This window comes from Podarcis erhardii (assembly GCF_964252035.2).
Source record: "Podarcis erhardii genome assembly, chromosome: 3".
Taxonomy (NCBI): domain Eukaryota; kingdom Metazoa; phylum Chordata; class Lepidosauria; order Squamata; family Lacertidae; genus Podarcis; species Podarcis erhardii.
In genome coordinates, this window is record NC_138507.1 from 76,666,980 (window position 1) to 76,684,053 (window position 17,074).

General features: G+C 41.3%; 1 protein-coding gene across 6 annotated transcripts in view; it reads right to left on the reverse strand.

Moving 5' to 3' along the window:
* Window positions 1-3,836: 3,836 nt before the first annotated feature.
* SIPA1L2 (signal induced proliferation associated 1 like 2) overlaps window positions 3,837-17,074 on the reverse strand; it is a 75,772-nt gene continuing 62,534 nt past the window's right edge. For 4 of the 6 annotated variants that reach the window (XM_081855796.1, XM_081855795.1, XM_081855799.1 and 1 more), the window contains 4 exons: window positions 16,035-16,088; window positions 15,016-15,133; window positions 7,215-7,296; window positions 3,837-4,389 (listed from right to left, as the gene is read on the reverse strand). In XM_081855796.1, coding sequence (XP_081711922.1) covers window positions 4,243-4,389; window positions 7,215-7,296; window positions 15,016-15,133; window positions 16,035-16,088 — 401 coding nt within the window. In that variant the 3' untranslated portion in view covers window positions 3,837-4,242. The remainder of the gene's footprint in view (window positions 4,390-7,214; window positions 7,297-15,015; window positions 15,134-16,034; window positions 16,089-17,074) is intronic. The other 2 variants (XM_081855798.1, XM_081855800.1) reach the window with 1 other exon arrangement.

The following is a 17,074-nucleotide window of genomic DNA, read 5'->3' on the forward strand; positions in this document are numbered from 1 at the left end:
GTCATGGTTAATAAGGACAGACTTCAATTTTATCTTTCTCATTCTTTGTCAAGTTGTTTGACCTCACTTCTAAGAGAGCATCTGGTTATAATTCACCATTTCATCTATGATTGATTCTCTTCTCTATTTTCACTATTGCTCAGCTGATCATTGATTTACTGAAGATGTCACTGAAGATACAGGGCCGCTATACAATACAAAGGTCTACTAATGTACATATTATACTTCATTAAAACCAGCAGTGGACCACCCAGAGTATTGATAGTGGATAGATGACATATGAACTATCATTGATTAGACCATTTAGGCCAGCATTCCAAAAGCTGCCAACCTGATCGCTCTCAGTAAGTTCACAGAATGGAATGAAATCAACAGCCTTTCCCTGTTTGTTGCAGCATCTGCTACTCAGAGGTACTGTATACTGATTCTCAACATGGAGCTTCATTCATTAGCATGACTAATAGCATGACTAATGGACCTGTCCTTTACAAGTTTCGCCTAATCCTCTTTAAAAGCCACCTAAGCAAGTGGTTATCACCACACTTTGCGTGAGTGAATACCATTTGTTGCATGGTATTCTGGTCTGGCAGAATATGTGCATATGTGCTGCATGGATCTGGTCTGGCAATCAACTTTGTTGTGTGACCTGGTGCTTTGCTATTACACAAAAAGGTAATAATTAATATTAATTTTCTTCACACCACTCATTATTCAGTAAACCTCTATTCCTGTGTCTTACTTCTACAGCTACAGGTGCCTCCCCCCACTGGTGTTAGCACTATTTTCAGTAACTTTCTTTTATGTAGATTTAAATTTCAGAAGTGTTATGATTCTCAACTTCGGGTTTTTGCTTTATGCTGCAGTTAGCAAATGTGCCATAAAATAGGCATGTTCATTGATTCCATTCCACAATTCTTAAGAGATACAAGGAAGAAAGCCTAATCTCTGAGATTTGAATATTGGGAAATTTTAATTAGATAAACTAAATTAAGTTAATAATTTGCTGGTAAAACTTATGAGTCTAGAGAGTAGGAACAAGAGGCGTGAGGAAGTCCAAGGATGTTTATGAAATGATGATATCTGAAATTGATATGTTTTTATATATACTTATTGTCAAACAAAATTTAATAAATATTATTTAAAAAAAAAAAGAAAGAAAGCCTAATCTCAAATCTACTGCTACTCATGTGTAAAAACATGTGTATAAGTAACCACAGTGGGCCACCACAGGAATGACAAACATAGCAAATGTGGAGTGGGAAACATAAATTTCAATTCTGGCTAAAAAGAAACAACCAGATAATAAAGGGGAATGATAGACTCTTACTTGCTAAATCCCAGTAAGCAGCTAAATTATCGTTCCTATCACAAGAGCTGCAAACATAAGTCAGTGTCTGTTACTGCACCTCAGTTAAATCATTCTCTAAAAAGATATGGAAACTATTTATATAAATGATCATTTATTTGTTCAAGGAAAGTCTGCTTTTCGAAACTACTTAAATTTGCTCATAATTCTAAGGATGATTAGCACCATGTTTTGATGTTTCTTTAAACTGCAGAGCTTGACATTTGGCAAGGCTTTTAGACAGATGGGTTTAACCCAATGCCTTTTATTTGAAATCAAGCTCTAGTGGAACATGCAAGTGCCACATTTAATTACTTGAAATTAATGGGACTTTTTCAAACAATTGCTCAGAGTTATAGAAACCAAGGCCAGTGCTTGTAAAGTGCAGAGTTTTGCAATACGGTTCCTTCCACAACAACAAACTGTGGTGTTGGGCACTTGGCCACAGCATTAATCTTCCATCTGCTCCATTATAGCCTGTTCACCTCTTAATGGTTTTTAACCATGGCTGACCAACTAAAAGAAAATATTTTTGTTACACTTCACATAATTTCACCGAGACCTGTTTTCATGCAGCCACTTAATTACGTGATAGTTTGGTCACTGGACATTTCTGAGAAACCATGAAGGAAAGCACCAACAAGAAAAAATAAATGTGTTAGGTGAGGGAGGATGAAACCTTAACAATACGTGAAAAGGGTTCATTGCTCAAAGACATTCAAAGGAACACTATATAGAAGAACAATGAACAAGTTGTATACTGTAATATTATAAAAACAAGTATACAAGTATAACAAGTGAGATATATCATTAAAGGGGACGTGGGTGGTGCTGTGAGTTAAACCACAGAGCCTAGGACTTGCCAACCAGAAGGTCGGCGGTTCAAATCCCTGCAGCGGGGTGAGCTCCCATTGCTCGGTCCCTGCTCCTGCCAACCTAGCAGTTCAAAAGCACGAAGTGCAAGTAGATAAATAGGTACCACTCCGGCGGGAAGGTAAACGGCGTTTCCGTGCGCTGCTCTGGTTCGCCAGAAGCGGCTTAGTCATTCTGGCCTCATGACCCGGAAGCTGTACGCTGGCTCCCTCGGCCAATAAAGCGAGATGAGCGCCGCAACCCCAGAGTCGGTCACGACTGGACCTAATGGTCAGGGGTCCCTTTACCTTTACTTATGTCATTAAAACACCAATGAAAAAGCTCAATGTTTTTAAGATTTGCTTCACGTTTATGAAATTGGTTTAATTGTTCACATTGTAGTGTATTTCAAAGCAAGTTGGGCCAATAAAGATTTTTTTTATTGCACACTTCCAAGATTGTGGGCCTCCAGATGTTGCTGGACTTCCAACTAGCATAGACAGTGGTCTGGGATAATGGGAATTGGAGTCCAGCAGTTTTTTAAAATGTGGTATCTAATGTGATCCCTAATTTTTATAATATGGCAATTAAGATGTTAAAGTAATTGAGACCACCTCCTTTTAAGATACTGCACACATTTTTTACCAACATACACAGCTAGACATTTTGAAACAAATATTTCTGTGTAAATGTGTATAGGATTGCACCATAAGTCTTGCGATGTTCAATGTGTAAGTGTGTATGGGATTGCAGACTATTTTACAGATATGATCCAGAGTTGTTATTAAATTGAACACTATGAATTAAAAAGGGGAGTGTAAAAATGAATTGAAGCAGTAGCTACTCAAGTTCTTGAATTTGGAACCAGGGTGCAAGCAAAATGTTTTAACTGTGCTCTTTCTTTATTGAATCTATCAAACCCGGAAGCTTTTGTTAATAAACAGAGAGTTCTTATTTGTGGTTCACATTTTTAACATTTATTAAAAAAGCAAAATGTATGTTCATTTCAAATGAAACAGTTAAAAATGTTAAAGTATACTTACACAAATTGTGTACTAGCAGCATCCAATAGTTAGAATTTTCTAGAACTCTGCAGTGCCATTTTGGCAAGCTAAACACACATTGTAGCTTGCAATCCACTGTCCTCACCATAGTGCAGATAAAACAAAAGCTTTATAAAATTAACAGGTTAAATAAGCTTAAATAAAGGTGTTAAATATAAGTCACTCGCTCAAAGCTTCTGTACAAAGATAAACAAATCTGGCATTATACAAATGATTGGCTGGCTTGCACCACATATGGTTTCAATAGTTAGTTTCTCTAGAACAATCTTAGCTGAACATGAACTATACAAAAGGAACTGACATTGGAGTGAACTGATTCAAGTGAGCCATTTACAAGGCATGTGTATTTCTTTTTTTTAGAAAAATCAGAACACTGCTTAAATTCAGGCACCATTTTTTCTGCAAATAAATAACCCCTAATATATCTGCATCCAAACTAGTGTTAAACACCTCAGTGCTAATTTTTATAAACACAGTTTTGTGACTATTCAATTCTACTTCCATTCTTATTGCTATGACAATGTGACTGTGGAAATATCTACTGTACATACAAAAAAATAGAGCACCTTTAAACATGAAAGTATATGTCTAGTTTATTATTATTATTTATCTTACAATACTGAAACCCAAGCTACCATAAATTGCTTTAGCATCTTCACTGGAGCAGCTGAAGTACCGAAGATAAACCCCAATTTATTCTTCTTCAGGCAATCCCAAGTCAGAAGTATACTCTAAAATGTCTAAAATGACACCAGGAATTGTACATTCATCTTCACAAAAACAAATGTCTGCTATTCATTCTCTGTTTTCTTCAGATGAATATGAAGATAATTTCTTACTGTCAGTAGCCTGGGGCTGGGCAGAGATTACAGCAGAAAATGTAAAATGGATTGTGGACACAGTGAAATTATATTAGGCTACGTACTTCAAAAGTTACTGGTGTTATGTGGCTTCAACTGTGCTTTTACAGGGACTTTGATATTAGGATTTCTTGTCTATTGTATTGAAAAACCATTCTGTAAATTTTCTTAGCTGAGCAGCTGCTGTTTGAGATTCTTCCTGAAGTCTCATGTTATCTTGTCTCAAATGTTGGACTTCAGCTTGGAGAACAGCTTTGTCTTGTTTTTCCTAGATAACAGAAAAAAGGAGTTGAATGACACTTATAGCCAGTGTTTTTGTTGCTCGTGTTTCTGAGCGAGTAAACAGACTTTTGTTTTCTTTAGCTCCCTCTTTGCAATGACAGCACTGGAACTCTAAGCTGAATTCCCAAATTTGCTTGCTCGGTTGTTCTAAATCAGATAGCCTTGCAGGCTAAACAAGATAAATGAGATTGTATAACCAAGTTTCTGCAGCAGAGCTGTAGGACTAGGCTACATTTCAGCACACTTCATCATATTCAGAGAGATCACTACACAAAAAGATAAGGAATATTTTTAGAGCTGTACATCAGATTAAGAAAAAGCTACACAGACTTAAAGGTACTTTTAAACAAAATAGAAGGCAACAAGATGCAGTGGCGTAGCGTGGGTTGTCAGCACCCGGGGCAAGGCAAGTAATTTGCGCCCCCTAACCCGTGGATTTGCGCCCCCTAACCCTAACCCCCAGATGTTGCGCCCGGTGCGGCCGGCCCCCCCTGCACCCCCCATGCTACGCCACTGACAAGATGTCCAGCTGCATGGTTTCCACCCGCTGAGTATTAAACACTGCCACCCAAAATGAACAGTGGGGAAAGAATACATGTTGGACACATGAAGTTGGGAACAGCTTCCAAGTACAATGCAAATGCATCAACATTATTTTTTATCAGCAAGAGACACAGGGTCTGTTACAACGCCAATGTTTAAAGGCTGTGCGATCTATAAGCAAAATCAGAGGGGGGGGGGAGCCATATGCTGTCAAGTGTTGGCAAATGGGTAAGAGAAAGCTACAGGGAATCACAGTACAGTATGTGCAAACCACCACTGCACTGCTTAATTCATACTACAAGTTTCACTGCTCTGGATGAGAGCGGAGCAATTACACTATAATGGGATACTGGGTCATTATACGCAGTTCTACCTTGCTGTAGAACACTCAGTACTACAGCTGCCAACCTTAGTACCTATTATAAAAGATTTGAGGGCATTAATATTTTATTGCCTTTGAGAGTCATTGGAGGGTTTTAAGCAGAGGTTGGAAGGCCATCTGTCATGGTTGCTTTAGTTGAGATTCCTGCATTTCAGGGGGTTGGACTGGATGACCCCCAGGGTCCCTTCCTACTCTACAATTCTATGATTCTATGATCATAGAATCATTTGTACATTTAAAACATATCAACCCCCCCCAATAATTGTGGGAACTGTAATTCACTCCTCACAAAGCTATATGATTCCATTCCCTTAAACTACAGTTCACAGGATTTTTTTGGGAAAGTCATGCATTTGAAATGTATGATGTTGATATGACCTAACAACCATAGTCAAGAAGAAGTAGCTGTTTGGAAACCCTGACACAAAAATTGCTCTTGGGCTGAAGCTAGATGAAATCGACCAGTTCACAGTTTTGTACCCAGCTGCTTCAGACCTGGGCTTGAATGAAATGTTTGTGTGGGTATGATTTTTAGACTAAAAAGAGCACACAAGACTAAACCCTTTTCTAGCTTAATGCCCCATAGTGTCTACTTGCATGCTTTTCAGGAGGATGGCTACCAGATGTAAGTGGTGAGGTAGCACTCCCATGCATGGACCACTTCTTTTCCAGGAAACCCCCAAGCCCAGACACCCAGATTCTCTTTTACTCCCTCATGTAAGAGGGGGTGAGATCCAGCTTTAATCAAGGGGCTATACTGCTGCCACATGTAATGTGAACCTTAGATTTGAGGATAGGCTGCTCAATTTAAAAAGTTCTCTAAACATAACAATAAGTGCTTCCTTTCAGAGAACTTCTGCAAAAGCAGCCATATGCTATTTCTTTAGAGGTTATGAAATAATTCCTTGCAGATGTTTGCAAAAAAATATTTTAGAAAGCAAGTCTTACGTAAGAAGGCAACTGCAAAGAAGTCAAAGTAGCATTGGACCTCCTGTAATATTTGAAAGCAATCTAATTTGTCATTTGTGTGGTAAACAAGTACATCAGTGCCTTCAGACCTTACGCATGTTGGAGCATTTCCCCCTTAATTCTGCTATCATAATAGAAGTATTCATGAAGAAAAATGGTGATATAATCAAAGGATACGCAAAGGAAAATTCCTATTTCTGAGTATACAGTTGGAAAAAAGTAGAATTATATTCATTATTAAAACCTATGATTTAAACAAACTTGACACAACTATTTTTATTACAGAACATAGCTGTGAACTAAAAAAAAGGGGGGGGAGGGCCCACAAATTTGTAGATCTGAAAATGCAGCCTGTATTACTTACTATACCGTGTTAAACATAGGCCAGATATTAGCTTATCTATCACTTAGTATAATTTATCATCCAGGTTATAAGGAATCTGAACTAGAGAACAGGAAGTGCTACCCAAGCTTATTATGCCAGAAATACTAAATCTAGCCCTGAGGAAGCAACTAGATTAGCCAGGAGACTAATTGGACTTTCTACATTTTTAAAAGCTAAATATAGGGAGGTTTTTAATGCTTGGTGTTTTCATTATGTTTTAAGATATGCTGTAAGCAGCCTAGAGTAGCTGGGGAAACCCAGTCAGATGGGCAGGGTATAAATAATAAAATTCTTATTCTTATTCTTATTATTAAATGCAGCTGCTGGGATTCTTGATTTGGGTTTGGGGCTAGATTGCTCAAAAACATTTTTTAAGGCCTTTTCTCAAAATTTGTCCAGAGGGTTAGGGGACACACAGAGCAGATTTTGGGGGTGCACAGGGGAAGGAAAGAAAGGAGAAGTCCAACTGTGTGAGCTGATTACACAGTGTTAGATAAACCCAATGACATTTTATTCTGTTAAACGTTTTTACCTTACGAAGATCAGTTTGCAACTGTCGGAGGATCACTTCCAGCTGGTTTACTTTTCCAGTCAATGTAGTAGGGCTATTCTCCCTACAAAATTAAATTGCACTTAGTTTTGAATTATTTCAAGATGTCCTACCCACTCCCAAGTAAAATAGTTCCCCGTGCAGATGACAATGAATAACGGTTGCAATCAGTGCATAAAGCACATACAAAAGCTTGTTCAGGTTCAAGCCCACTCAAGATTGACACAAACTGAGATCAAACACCAACAGATATGATTATGGTATCATTCTCAAGGAGAAAGTAAATCTTACTGCTAGGCATTGTGATGAGTGCAAAGTGCTTGTCACAAGGAACACTAACAACAATACAGGCTATTGCTCTAACCTGGTCGTAATTATGATCTACCATTAGAAAAGCATAGTCATTAAGTCCTCATGAATCCACTACCATAATAATTAAGTAATATTCAATCTGTATGCATTATGTGAAGGATCATGAGGTACCACCCAACTGCACCCTGTGTTTCCCACCTGCTCAGAGGCAGAATTAGGGCCCCAGTCAACAAGGCTTGCCAGCAGGCAAGACAGACAAGCTTCTCCTCCTGTTGGGAGAAGACATATCTGTTGGCCTTGGGGCTTCAGAACTCCTTATAGCTCAGGTGAAAGGGAGGAGGCTGGTAGGAGGAGTCTTGGCTGAGCAACAGGCAAGCCAGGAGAAAAATGCTTGGAGGCTGGAGTGATTAGCTGACAAATGGGGAGAGGCATAAGGATGCAGGCTATGCTTTACTATACCCATGGCTGGTTAGGTGAGTGGAAGGAGGGTGGAGGAACTTGGGGGCCTAGTGAACTGCCCTGCCGAGTCCCTGAAATGCTTGAGCACTGACACAGACCCTCACTCAATGGACTCCTTTGCCTCAGCCCCCAGGGAGGTGGGTCAGTCCTGGAAGAAAAGATTAATAGGGCCCCCCTTTTTTTGCATGCAGGAAAGAGAGAGGTTAAGCTGCCACACAAGGAACTGTGTGGTATTCACTAGATACCAATACCAATAATAATATAATAATAATTTATTATTTATACCCCGCCCATCTGGCTGGGTTTCCCCAACCACTCTGGGCGGCTTCCAACTGAATATTAAAAACAGTACAGCATCAAACATTAAAAACTTCCCTAAAGAGGGCTGCCTTCAGTTGTCTTTTAAAAGTAAAATAGTTGTTTATTGCTTTGACATCTGCTGGGAGGGCGTTCCACAGGGCAGGCGCTACTACCAAGAAGGCCCTCTGCCTGGTTCCCTGTAACCTTACTTCTCGGAATGAGGGAACCGCCAGAAGGCCCTCGGTGCTGGATCTCAGTGTCTGGGCTGAACGATGGGGGTGGAGACGCTCCTTCGGGTATACAGGACCGAGGCCGTTTAGGGCTTTAAAGGTCAGCACCAACACTTTGAATTGTGCTTGGAAACGTACTGGGAGCCAATGCAGATCTCTCAGAACCGGTGTTATGTGGTCCCGGCAGCCACTCCCAGTCACCAGTCTAGCTGCCGCATTCTGGATTAATTGCAGTTTCCAGGTCACCTTCAAAGGTAGCCCCACATAGAGCGCATTGCAGTAGTCCAAGCGGGAGATAACTAGAGCATGCACCACTCTGGCAAGACGTAGGGTCTTAGCCTGCGTACCAGGTGGAGCTGGTAGATAGCTGCCCTGGACACAGAATTAACCTGTGCCTCCATGGACAGCTGTGAGTCCAAAATGACTCTCAGGCTGCGCACCTGGTCCTTCAGGGGAACAGTTACCCCATTCAGGACCAGGGAATCCCCCACACCCGCCCGCCCCCTGTCCCCCAAAAACAGTACTTCTGTCTTGTCAGGATTCAACCTCAATCTGTTAGCCGCCATCCATCCTCCAACAGCCTCCAGGCACTCACACAGGACCTTCACCGCCTTCACTGGTTCTGATTTAAAGGAGAGGTAGAGCTGGGTGTCATCTGCATACTGATGAACTCCCAGCCCAACCCCCCCTGATGATCTCTCCCAGCGGCTTCATATAGATATTAAAAAGCATGGGGGAGAGGACGGAACCCTGAGGCACCCCACAAGTGAGAGCCCAGGGGTCTGAACACTCATCCCCCCCACACACTTTCTGGACACGGCCCAGGAGAAAGGAGCGGAACCACCGTATAACAATGCCCCCAGCTCCCAGCCCCTCTAGATGGTCCAGAAAGAACTAGGAAACAGCTCTCACCCTTGTCCCTAGCCCGCCGGAGATCATCAACCAGCGCGACCAAGGCAGTTTCAGTCCCATGGTGAGGCCTGAACTGGAAGGGATCCAAATGGTCCGCATCCTCCAGGCGTGCTTGGAGTTGTTTGGCAACCACCCGCTCAATCACCTTGCCCAAGAATGGTAAATTTGAGGCTGGGCGATAGTTGGCCAAATTGGCTGGGTCTAAAGATGTTTTTTTAAGAAGCGGTTTAATGACCGCCTCTTTCAGTGGGTCTGGGAAGGCTCCCTCACAGAGGGAAGCATTCACCACCCCGCAGAGACCATCACCCAGCCCTTCCCGGCTCGCTTTTATCAGCCAGGATGGGCAAGGATCAAGGAGACAGGTGGTCGGTTTCACTTGCCCAAGCAGCCTGTCCACATCCTCGGAGGTAACAGATTGGAATTGATCCCATGTAACAGGACTAGACAGAACTCTAGCACTCTCCCACCCTGGCCCTGCTCCCACGGTGGAGTCTACCTCCTTCTGAATCTGAGCGACTTTATCTGCAAAAAACTTTGCAAAAGCATTGCAGGATATCTTGGGGTCCCTACCAGGCCCCGGTGGTGCAGGTGGTTCTGATAGATTGCGAACCACCTGAAAAAGTCTCCTGCTGCTGTTTTCTGCAGATGCAATGGAGGCGGTGAAGAAGGCCCTCTTCACCGTCGCCTTTGCCACTTGGTAGGCTCGACGTTGAGCACTAGCCCGTGTCCGGTCTGATTCAGAATGAGTTTTCCGCCACCGGTGCTCTAGCCGTCTCAACGATTGTTTCATAACCCTCAGCTTCGGGGAAAACCACGGGGCTGTCCGGGCTCCATGCAATCGGAGAGGGCGCTTCGGAGCCAGATAGTCAATAGCCCTGTTTAACTCCGCATTCCAGCGGGCCACCAGGGAATCAGCTGAAAGGCCATCAACTTGGGATAAAACATCCCCTACCACTCTCTGGAAGCCAATTGGATCCATTAAGTGGCGGGGCGGACCATCCGAATCGGTCCCACCTCCCTGCAGAGGGGAAGGGTCGTGGAGAAGTCCAGTTGCACCAGGAAGTGATCTGACCATGGCACTTCTTTTGTTTCGCTTTTAGTTAATGTCAAATCACCAACATCCGTAGAGGTAAACACCAAGGTAAATACCAAAGTGCTTTTGAGTGGATCCACAAATATTGGGGGAATGTCTAAAACCCTATTCCAGGGAGGCTGACTAAATGACCAGGGAGCTGCATCTCTAACACTATTAGAGTTAACTATTAGAGTGTACTGTAATACTTAATCCCTAATGAAAGTCATGATGTGAACAACCCAGTGACTGTGGCTGTTTTTGTATCCCTGCCCACGGAAGCCCGACACATTAACAGAAAAAGCGCAGTCAGATGAAATACAAGACTATATCTGCGAGTAAAATAGGAGGCAAAACGAAACTGTTCATTGTTCTTGACAAAATCAACTAAAGCAGGTAATGCTACAGGTTGAAAAAAATCTCTTAAAACGGTTCAGAAAACAACTGTCATCATGAATTTTCTTGCTTCTAAAGGAAGGAAAATGAGATTCTAGCACACTGGTTTTCATTGAATTATTATGCAAATATGTCAAGTTGTATTACAACACTGCTAACTAAAAAAATAAAATAAAGAAAAGATATCAAGAAAAGTGACATCTTATTTAAGATAAAGACTTTGTTTCAGTGCCTCTTTCCACATTTTGAAGCTGAAAATCTAAATAGACACTTCAAAACTTTAGTAAATACAATTCTTATCTTAGGAGTGGATAGCAAAGTAGGGCTGCACCTCTTACCTGACCTCCCTCTGGCCAAGTCACTGCTGCATTCTGGAGAGAGTTTTATATTGCTATGGATGCTGAGATATATTGATCTGAAATGTTTTTAGTGCTATTATTAGAACTAGGGCTGTGCTGTTTATATCTGATAAGATTTGAATCTTTTCAAAAAAATTATGACGCCACCATGGGGATACAGTATTGTATTTTAAATGACAGCTAAACAACTATTAAAATAAAATAGCTGCTTCATATAAATAGCTTCTCCTGCAGTGGGGTGTGAGTGTTGTTTTTTTGGTGGCAGCCAGAACACTCCAGCAATATCGGAAGCAGCTCCTGGTCTTTTAAAAAAGCTGACAGATATTGGGAAAGGTATGAGAGCTGATTAAAATTTTAACAGACTTCAAATGAACAATATGATAAATTTAAAATATGGATTCTATGAATTCTATTGCAGCAATTCTTTGGCAATCTTTCTTATAATCTCACTGCAGCAGTCAGAAAAATACAGTTGTTGTGGCAATTCATGAGGCAGGGAGGATCACTGAACAGTGATATAATGAGCCAAATTACCATTGCATGCAAACTCCCTTTGGATTTTTATCCCTCTAGGGCGACTGGATTGTGGGGTTACATTGTTTGTCTTGTCGTTTACTATTAAAATGCCTAAGCTGCACTAAGGTTGAATACAACTGGGCAGTGAACCTCTCCACCATTGCTCCCATTAGCTTCCTTCTTCCCCCTACCAGAAATCTGAAACTTCAGAAATGTAAAGAAGTCCCTCACAAACCTTAATCTTTGTGTCAAGTGATTATTTTATGCTCTATTCCACTAAATGCTTAGAGCTTTTAGTAGTGAAATGTTGTACAATTGAACTACAAAGCTGAAATGTAATTTAAGGCAGTGCTCAAATGATGGGGGAAGATAATTAGAGGGGGGCTTAATAAAATCCATGAGCCCTGCCCCAGAGATGGGGTAATGTGTGGTCCTTCAAAACTTTTGGGTTGGAACTCCCATCATCCCTAACCATTAGCCATGCTCACTGGCACTGACAGAATCTAAAGTCATGTTCTCCATCCCTGCCCTACCCGATGATCCCTGCCAGTTTTAGACTCTCCCATTACAACCCACAAGATACATCTTGCCTCTGTCCCTACATGGATCTGTACAAATTATTCATACAAAATACATTCTACAGTATTATAGAAGCAGGTAACAGGCCAAAAATTACAATCGTCTCCTCCTCAAGTGCACTGGAATTGGAGGGTTGTGTCTATATTTTTATGAGGGGTTTTTAATGCCTGTTTTAATTTTATTTATTAAAGCATTTCTTATGAGGTGTACATAAAAGCAATCTACAAAAAATGGGATAATAAAAATGTATCATAAAACTGAGCACTACCTCAAAATGCATGCTGGAACAAGGAAGTCTTAGGCATGCACCTGAAGTTCAGCAAATGAAGGTCCCTGTCTAATCTTAGGTGGAAGAGATTTCCAGAGGTTTGGGCCCACTACACTGAACACATGGCTTCTAGTAGTTATGAGCCATGCATCTGAGCCATGGGTGACTGCCAACAGGGACTCCCCCAAAGATCACCAATTGGACTGGGATATAGGAGATCAGACGGTCCTTAATATATTCTAGACCCAGGTTGTTAAGGGCCTTGTAAATTAATATAAGAAACTTGAACCTGGACTGGTAATATGTGGGCAGCCAGTGCAAACTTTTCAGAACTGAAGTTATGTGCTGGTAGTAGTCTGTACCTACCAACAGTTTAGCCACAGAAATTTGAATTAGCTGGAGCTTCTGAACCAGACACAAGGGCAGCCTGGTGCAGGGTGCATTGCAACCATTGAAACACTTGAGGTTACCAGTGAATGAATCTTTGTATCCAGGCTATCTCTGTCCAAAATGGCTGCAGCTGGTGCACTAGCCAAATGTGGTAAAAGGAACTCCTATCCACTAAAGGTACCTGAACCTCAAGTGACAAAGTTAGATCCAGGAGCACCTCCAAACTACACAACTGGGTTTTTTTTATAGAGACAGCAAAAGTTGTATTATTATTATTATTATTATTAAATTAAATTTATATATACATGGAGTTTAATAACAACAACACTAGGCTATTGGAGTGGAGCCAAGTGGAAGACATTAAGCAATCATATGTGAACCCCCTTGAACCGACTCCTCTCGAGCCATGCCTTCTACTCCTCCCAATCTCCCCCAACCCTCTTCATCCTATTTCCTTCCCACACACATCTTCAAGCACCTCCTGCCACAATACACAACCACCCTAGGCTATCACAAGAATCTTAACACCAGCAATAATAATTAGACAGATGCTAATTAATTTGCTTAAGCAACCACACTGTTCTTACCTGGGAAACAATCAAATTCCCCCCGCCTCTCACTCATGGGTACCAAACACACAGGACTGGGTGAGTCTCACACCCTGGCCAGTCCTGGGATCACTAACATACAAGTATAGGCAAAAAGGCAATACAAATAATAATAACTCAGCACCACCATACCATTAATTTTTGCAGAGACTGAAACACACGCACCAAAAATCAAATAGGGTGGCTCCTTTTCACCAACCCCAAAGTGACAGCAACAGCTATTTTATAAAATCCTTAGACTAGCCAGGCCCTCCCACACAACTCTTAGTAGCAATAAACACAGTAGCAGAAAACAACTATCCAGCCAACCACTTCCCAACTATCCTGCCAACAACCACAGCTCCCAGTCCAACTGGTAAGGACTCAAGAAACACAAGGGCTGGGGAAGTCATACAATATATCTACACACACACACACACACACACACACACACACACACACATGTCTGTTCTCTCAGTCCTGTGCTCCTTACCAGGAGATGTTAGTGCAAGGATGGGGAACCTCCAGCCCACAAAGCAATTTCTCCCAAACCATGCCGACCTGTCAAGCAGCTGGTGCCATTTAAGCAGTTGATGTCATTTATGACATCAACTGATGGCTAGGACTCAATTCTGCAATGTTGCAGGTGCTTGTCCCCAGCAGGAAACAGGTGACTGCAGCCAAAGCAGCAGAATTCTACCTCTGCTTAACAGCTGACAGGCAGAAGTTAAAGCCTGCTCAGTTTCTCTCTTGGGAATAGGCACACACAGCTAAAGAAAGCAGCAGGGGAGGGAAAACAGGTCTGCTTGCAGGTGCCTGTTCCTTATGAAAAGTTGTGTGCCACAAAAGCAAGAAGACCTGTTTTTTTTTTATTGCATTGCTACGTGAAGTCGCACCTCCCAGGAGGAGTGGGGAAAGAACATCTTAGGGAAGGCTCAACCTGCAAAATGGATTCTCCCCCCTCCCCTTTCCCTGTGAGATGTGCGCTGAGGTTAAAGACTTCTCACTTTTGCCTGCCAGGCAGAGAACAGGCCTTTTAGCTACATGTTTCTTTCTCTCTCCTTTCTGCTTTCTAGGCTAGCAACTCCTCCTCAGCCTTCCTCAAGTACCGTGTTTTCCCCACTTCTTTTGGTTTTTCCATTTTAGCCGATGGGGAGCCTATGACTTCAGAATCTGAAGTGAGGTGAGACTCAACCTCTGAGCTGAAGCACAATATCTATCTCAAGTACTGAGGTAAGACAATCCCCTATCCAAGTCCTTGAAGATGTTCCAAGCCAAATACCCCCACCCCCTGTTTATAACCCTATCTATCACTCTGCCTCTCTATTCATTCCAGGAGGAATGTTTTCAGGAATTTGTTCAATCATGTTTCCCCTCAAAGAAAAGAGGCAAGGTTTACATACCCAGTAGTGTCAATGAAGTCCTTTCCATTTGTTGGACTTGCGCCCAAGGCTTGATTACTCTCCAAGCTTTGCACATGCTGCATGTCATTCAAGGTGCAAAAAGATGCAACCCTTTGATCTGGAAGGGAAATAAATAAATAAACATCTAAAATGAAATGATTGTATAAAAATACTCTCAGATTAAACAACCGGTGTTCTTTTATCCAATTCAGCTACAGCCAAGAAACAAGTATATATATTACAGGGAATTCCCGCCCGCATACCCCCTGAATTTCCAACATAAAGCATCTGATAGCAAGACCACTATAGCCTCAGCTTTGCATTTATCAACAAAACAAGACAGATTTGTTTTCACTAAATTATTTTGACAGAAATGTACAAAAAATCTGAGACCAAGACCAATTTCAAGCAAACTAATAGCAAATGCAGGCACTTAATAGGACAGAGGAAGATACATAATTCCATAAAAAGTTATGGAATGCAGTATAGCAAGGCACAGTTATTCTACCTGAACAGAATAATATCCAAATGCTACCATTATGACCATCGCCATACATTTACCAATCTTCCACATATAATGTTAGCTGCTTCCTTTTAGGATTCTGGAATAAAATCTTTACCCTAGGACTTGCAGAATACATGCTTGCCTTCTTTTGGGAATCGAGTTTCTTTACTGAAGGACATGCAGTGTGGCATACAAAAATATACCCAGTTCTAAAAGAAAATGAGTATGCCACACACAAACTGGTATAGAACGTGAGTAAATCACGCTTTGAGGTTTTCCCCCCATGCAAACTGTTTATGCTGCAACAACAGAGATCATTCATTTATATATATACTGTACTCAGATTTCTCTGGTCCACAGACTTCTGCTGGCCCTGACCATAACATGCCTTCCCCTCACATCTCACAAGGGCCCAATGCTTGCATATAATCATGCAACCGTGCAAACATATAAAAGCATAAAGATAGGTTTTTGTTTTTTTTATAAGATTCAGCAGCCAACCCCAGACCATCACCTAGAAACGGAGTGTGATGACAGACTGGCCCAAGTTCTTCGTCAGAGTCAAAATCTGAAATAAGATTTAGAATGCTCCTATGAACAACAAAGTCCACCGAGCTAACTTTGGAATAATATAGTTGCAATCCTTATGAGACACAACAGTTATGGAATATTACTTAACATCAACTCTTACTGTGGGATCTTTGCTGATTTTCTCAAAACAGTAGTTTCCCTCATCAACTCACCCCACTGCTACATGTGCTAAGTAAAAAAAAGCGATTTTACTTTTCAGTAATAATGGCAGCATAATAGCTATCAGGATTTCCTCTTTCCAAAAGACAAACTATCCATATTCGTTATTATGCCCTGTAAGCATTATGGGACAAAAATAAAATTGCAGCTTGAGGCCTAGTTATTACTTTCCCTTTTCATGTCAATCTTTTAATTATGAAATAAAAGTAAATATTTGAATCTTTTCCTAAAAATGTTCCCTAGCAGATGATGGGAAATGATAGAGGAGACACAGCAGTTCATAAACATATGTAAAATTTGAATGCTACACAGTCTTTTTCTTTCGCTTTCTTGGCAAGATAGCATGATGCATGGCAACCTTCAGATATGCCTGACTGTAAATGTAATTTTACCAGGCTGCATGTAAAATACTGTATATTCCTAGTATATGCTTTCTTTTTCCTCTAGAGACTTTTGAATAGTAGATGTCCAGTGTCTAGGACTGTTGAAAGTGCTAGCAGCCAACCTTTAACACTTTTGTTTGATCTACAAAGGGGAAAAGTATAAAAATACAAATAGATGATACATCTGCAGACTGTCACTGGCACAACCAGAAGTAGCAAAAGTAAATATTAGAGAAGAAATGAGCAAAGGGTGATATTAAATTCTGGAGATATTAAATTTTGGAAAGATTGATTAAAAAATGTTAGACAGGGCAGTCAACGGGGCTCTTCTTATGTTGTTAATATGGCCAAAATACAAACATCTTTCTCAGAGTGTCTCAAGGCCTAAAAATGTCAGGCACAGAGAAGAACAAGGAACATA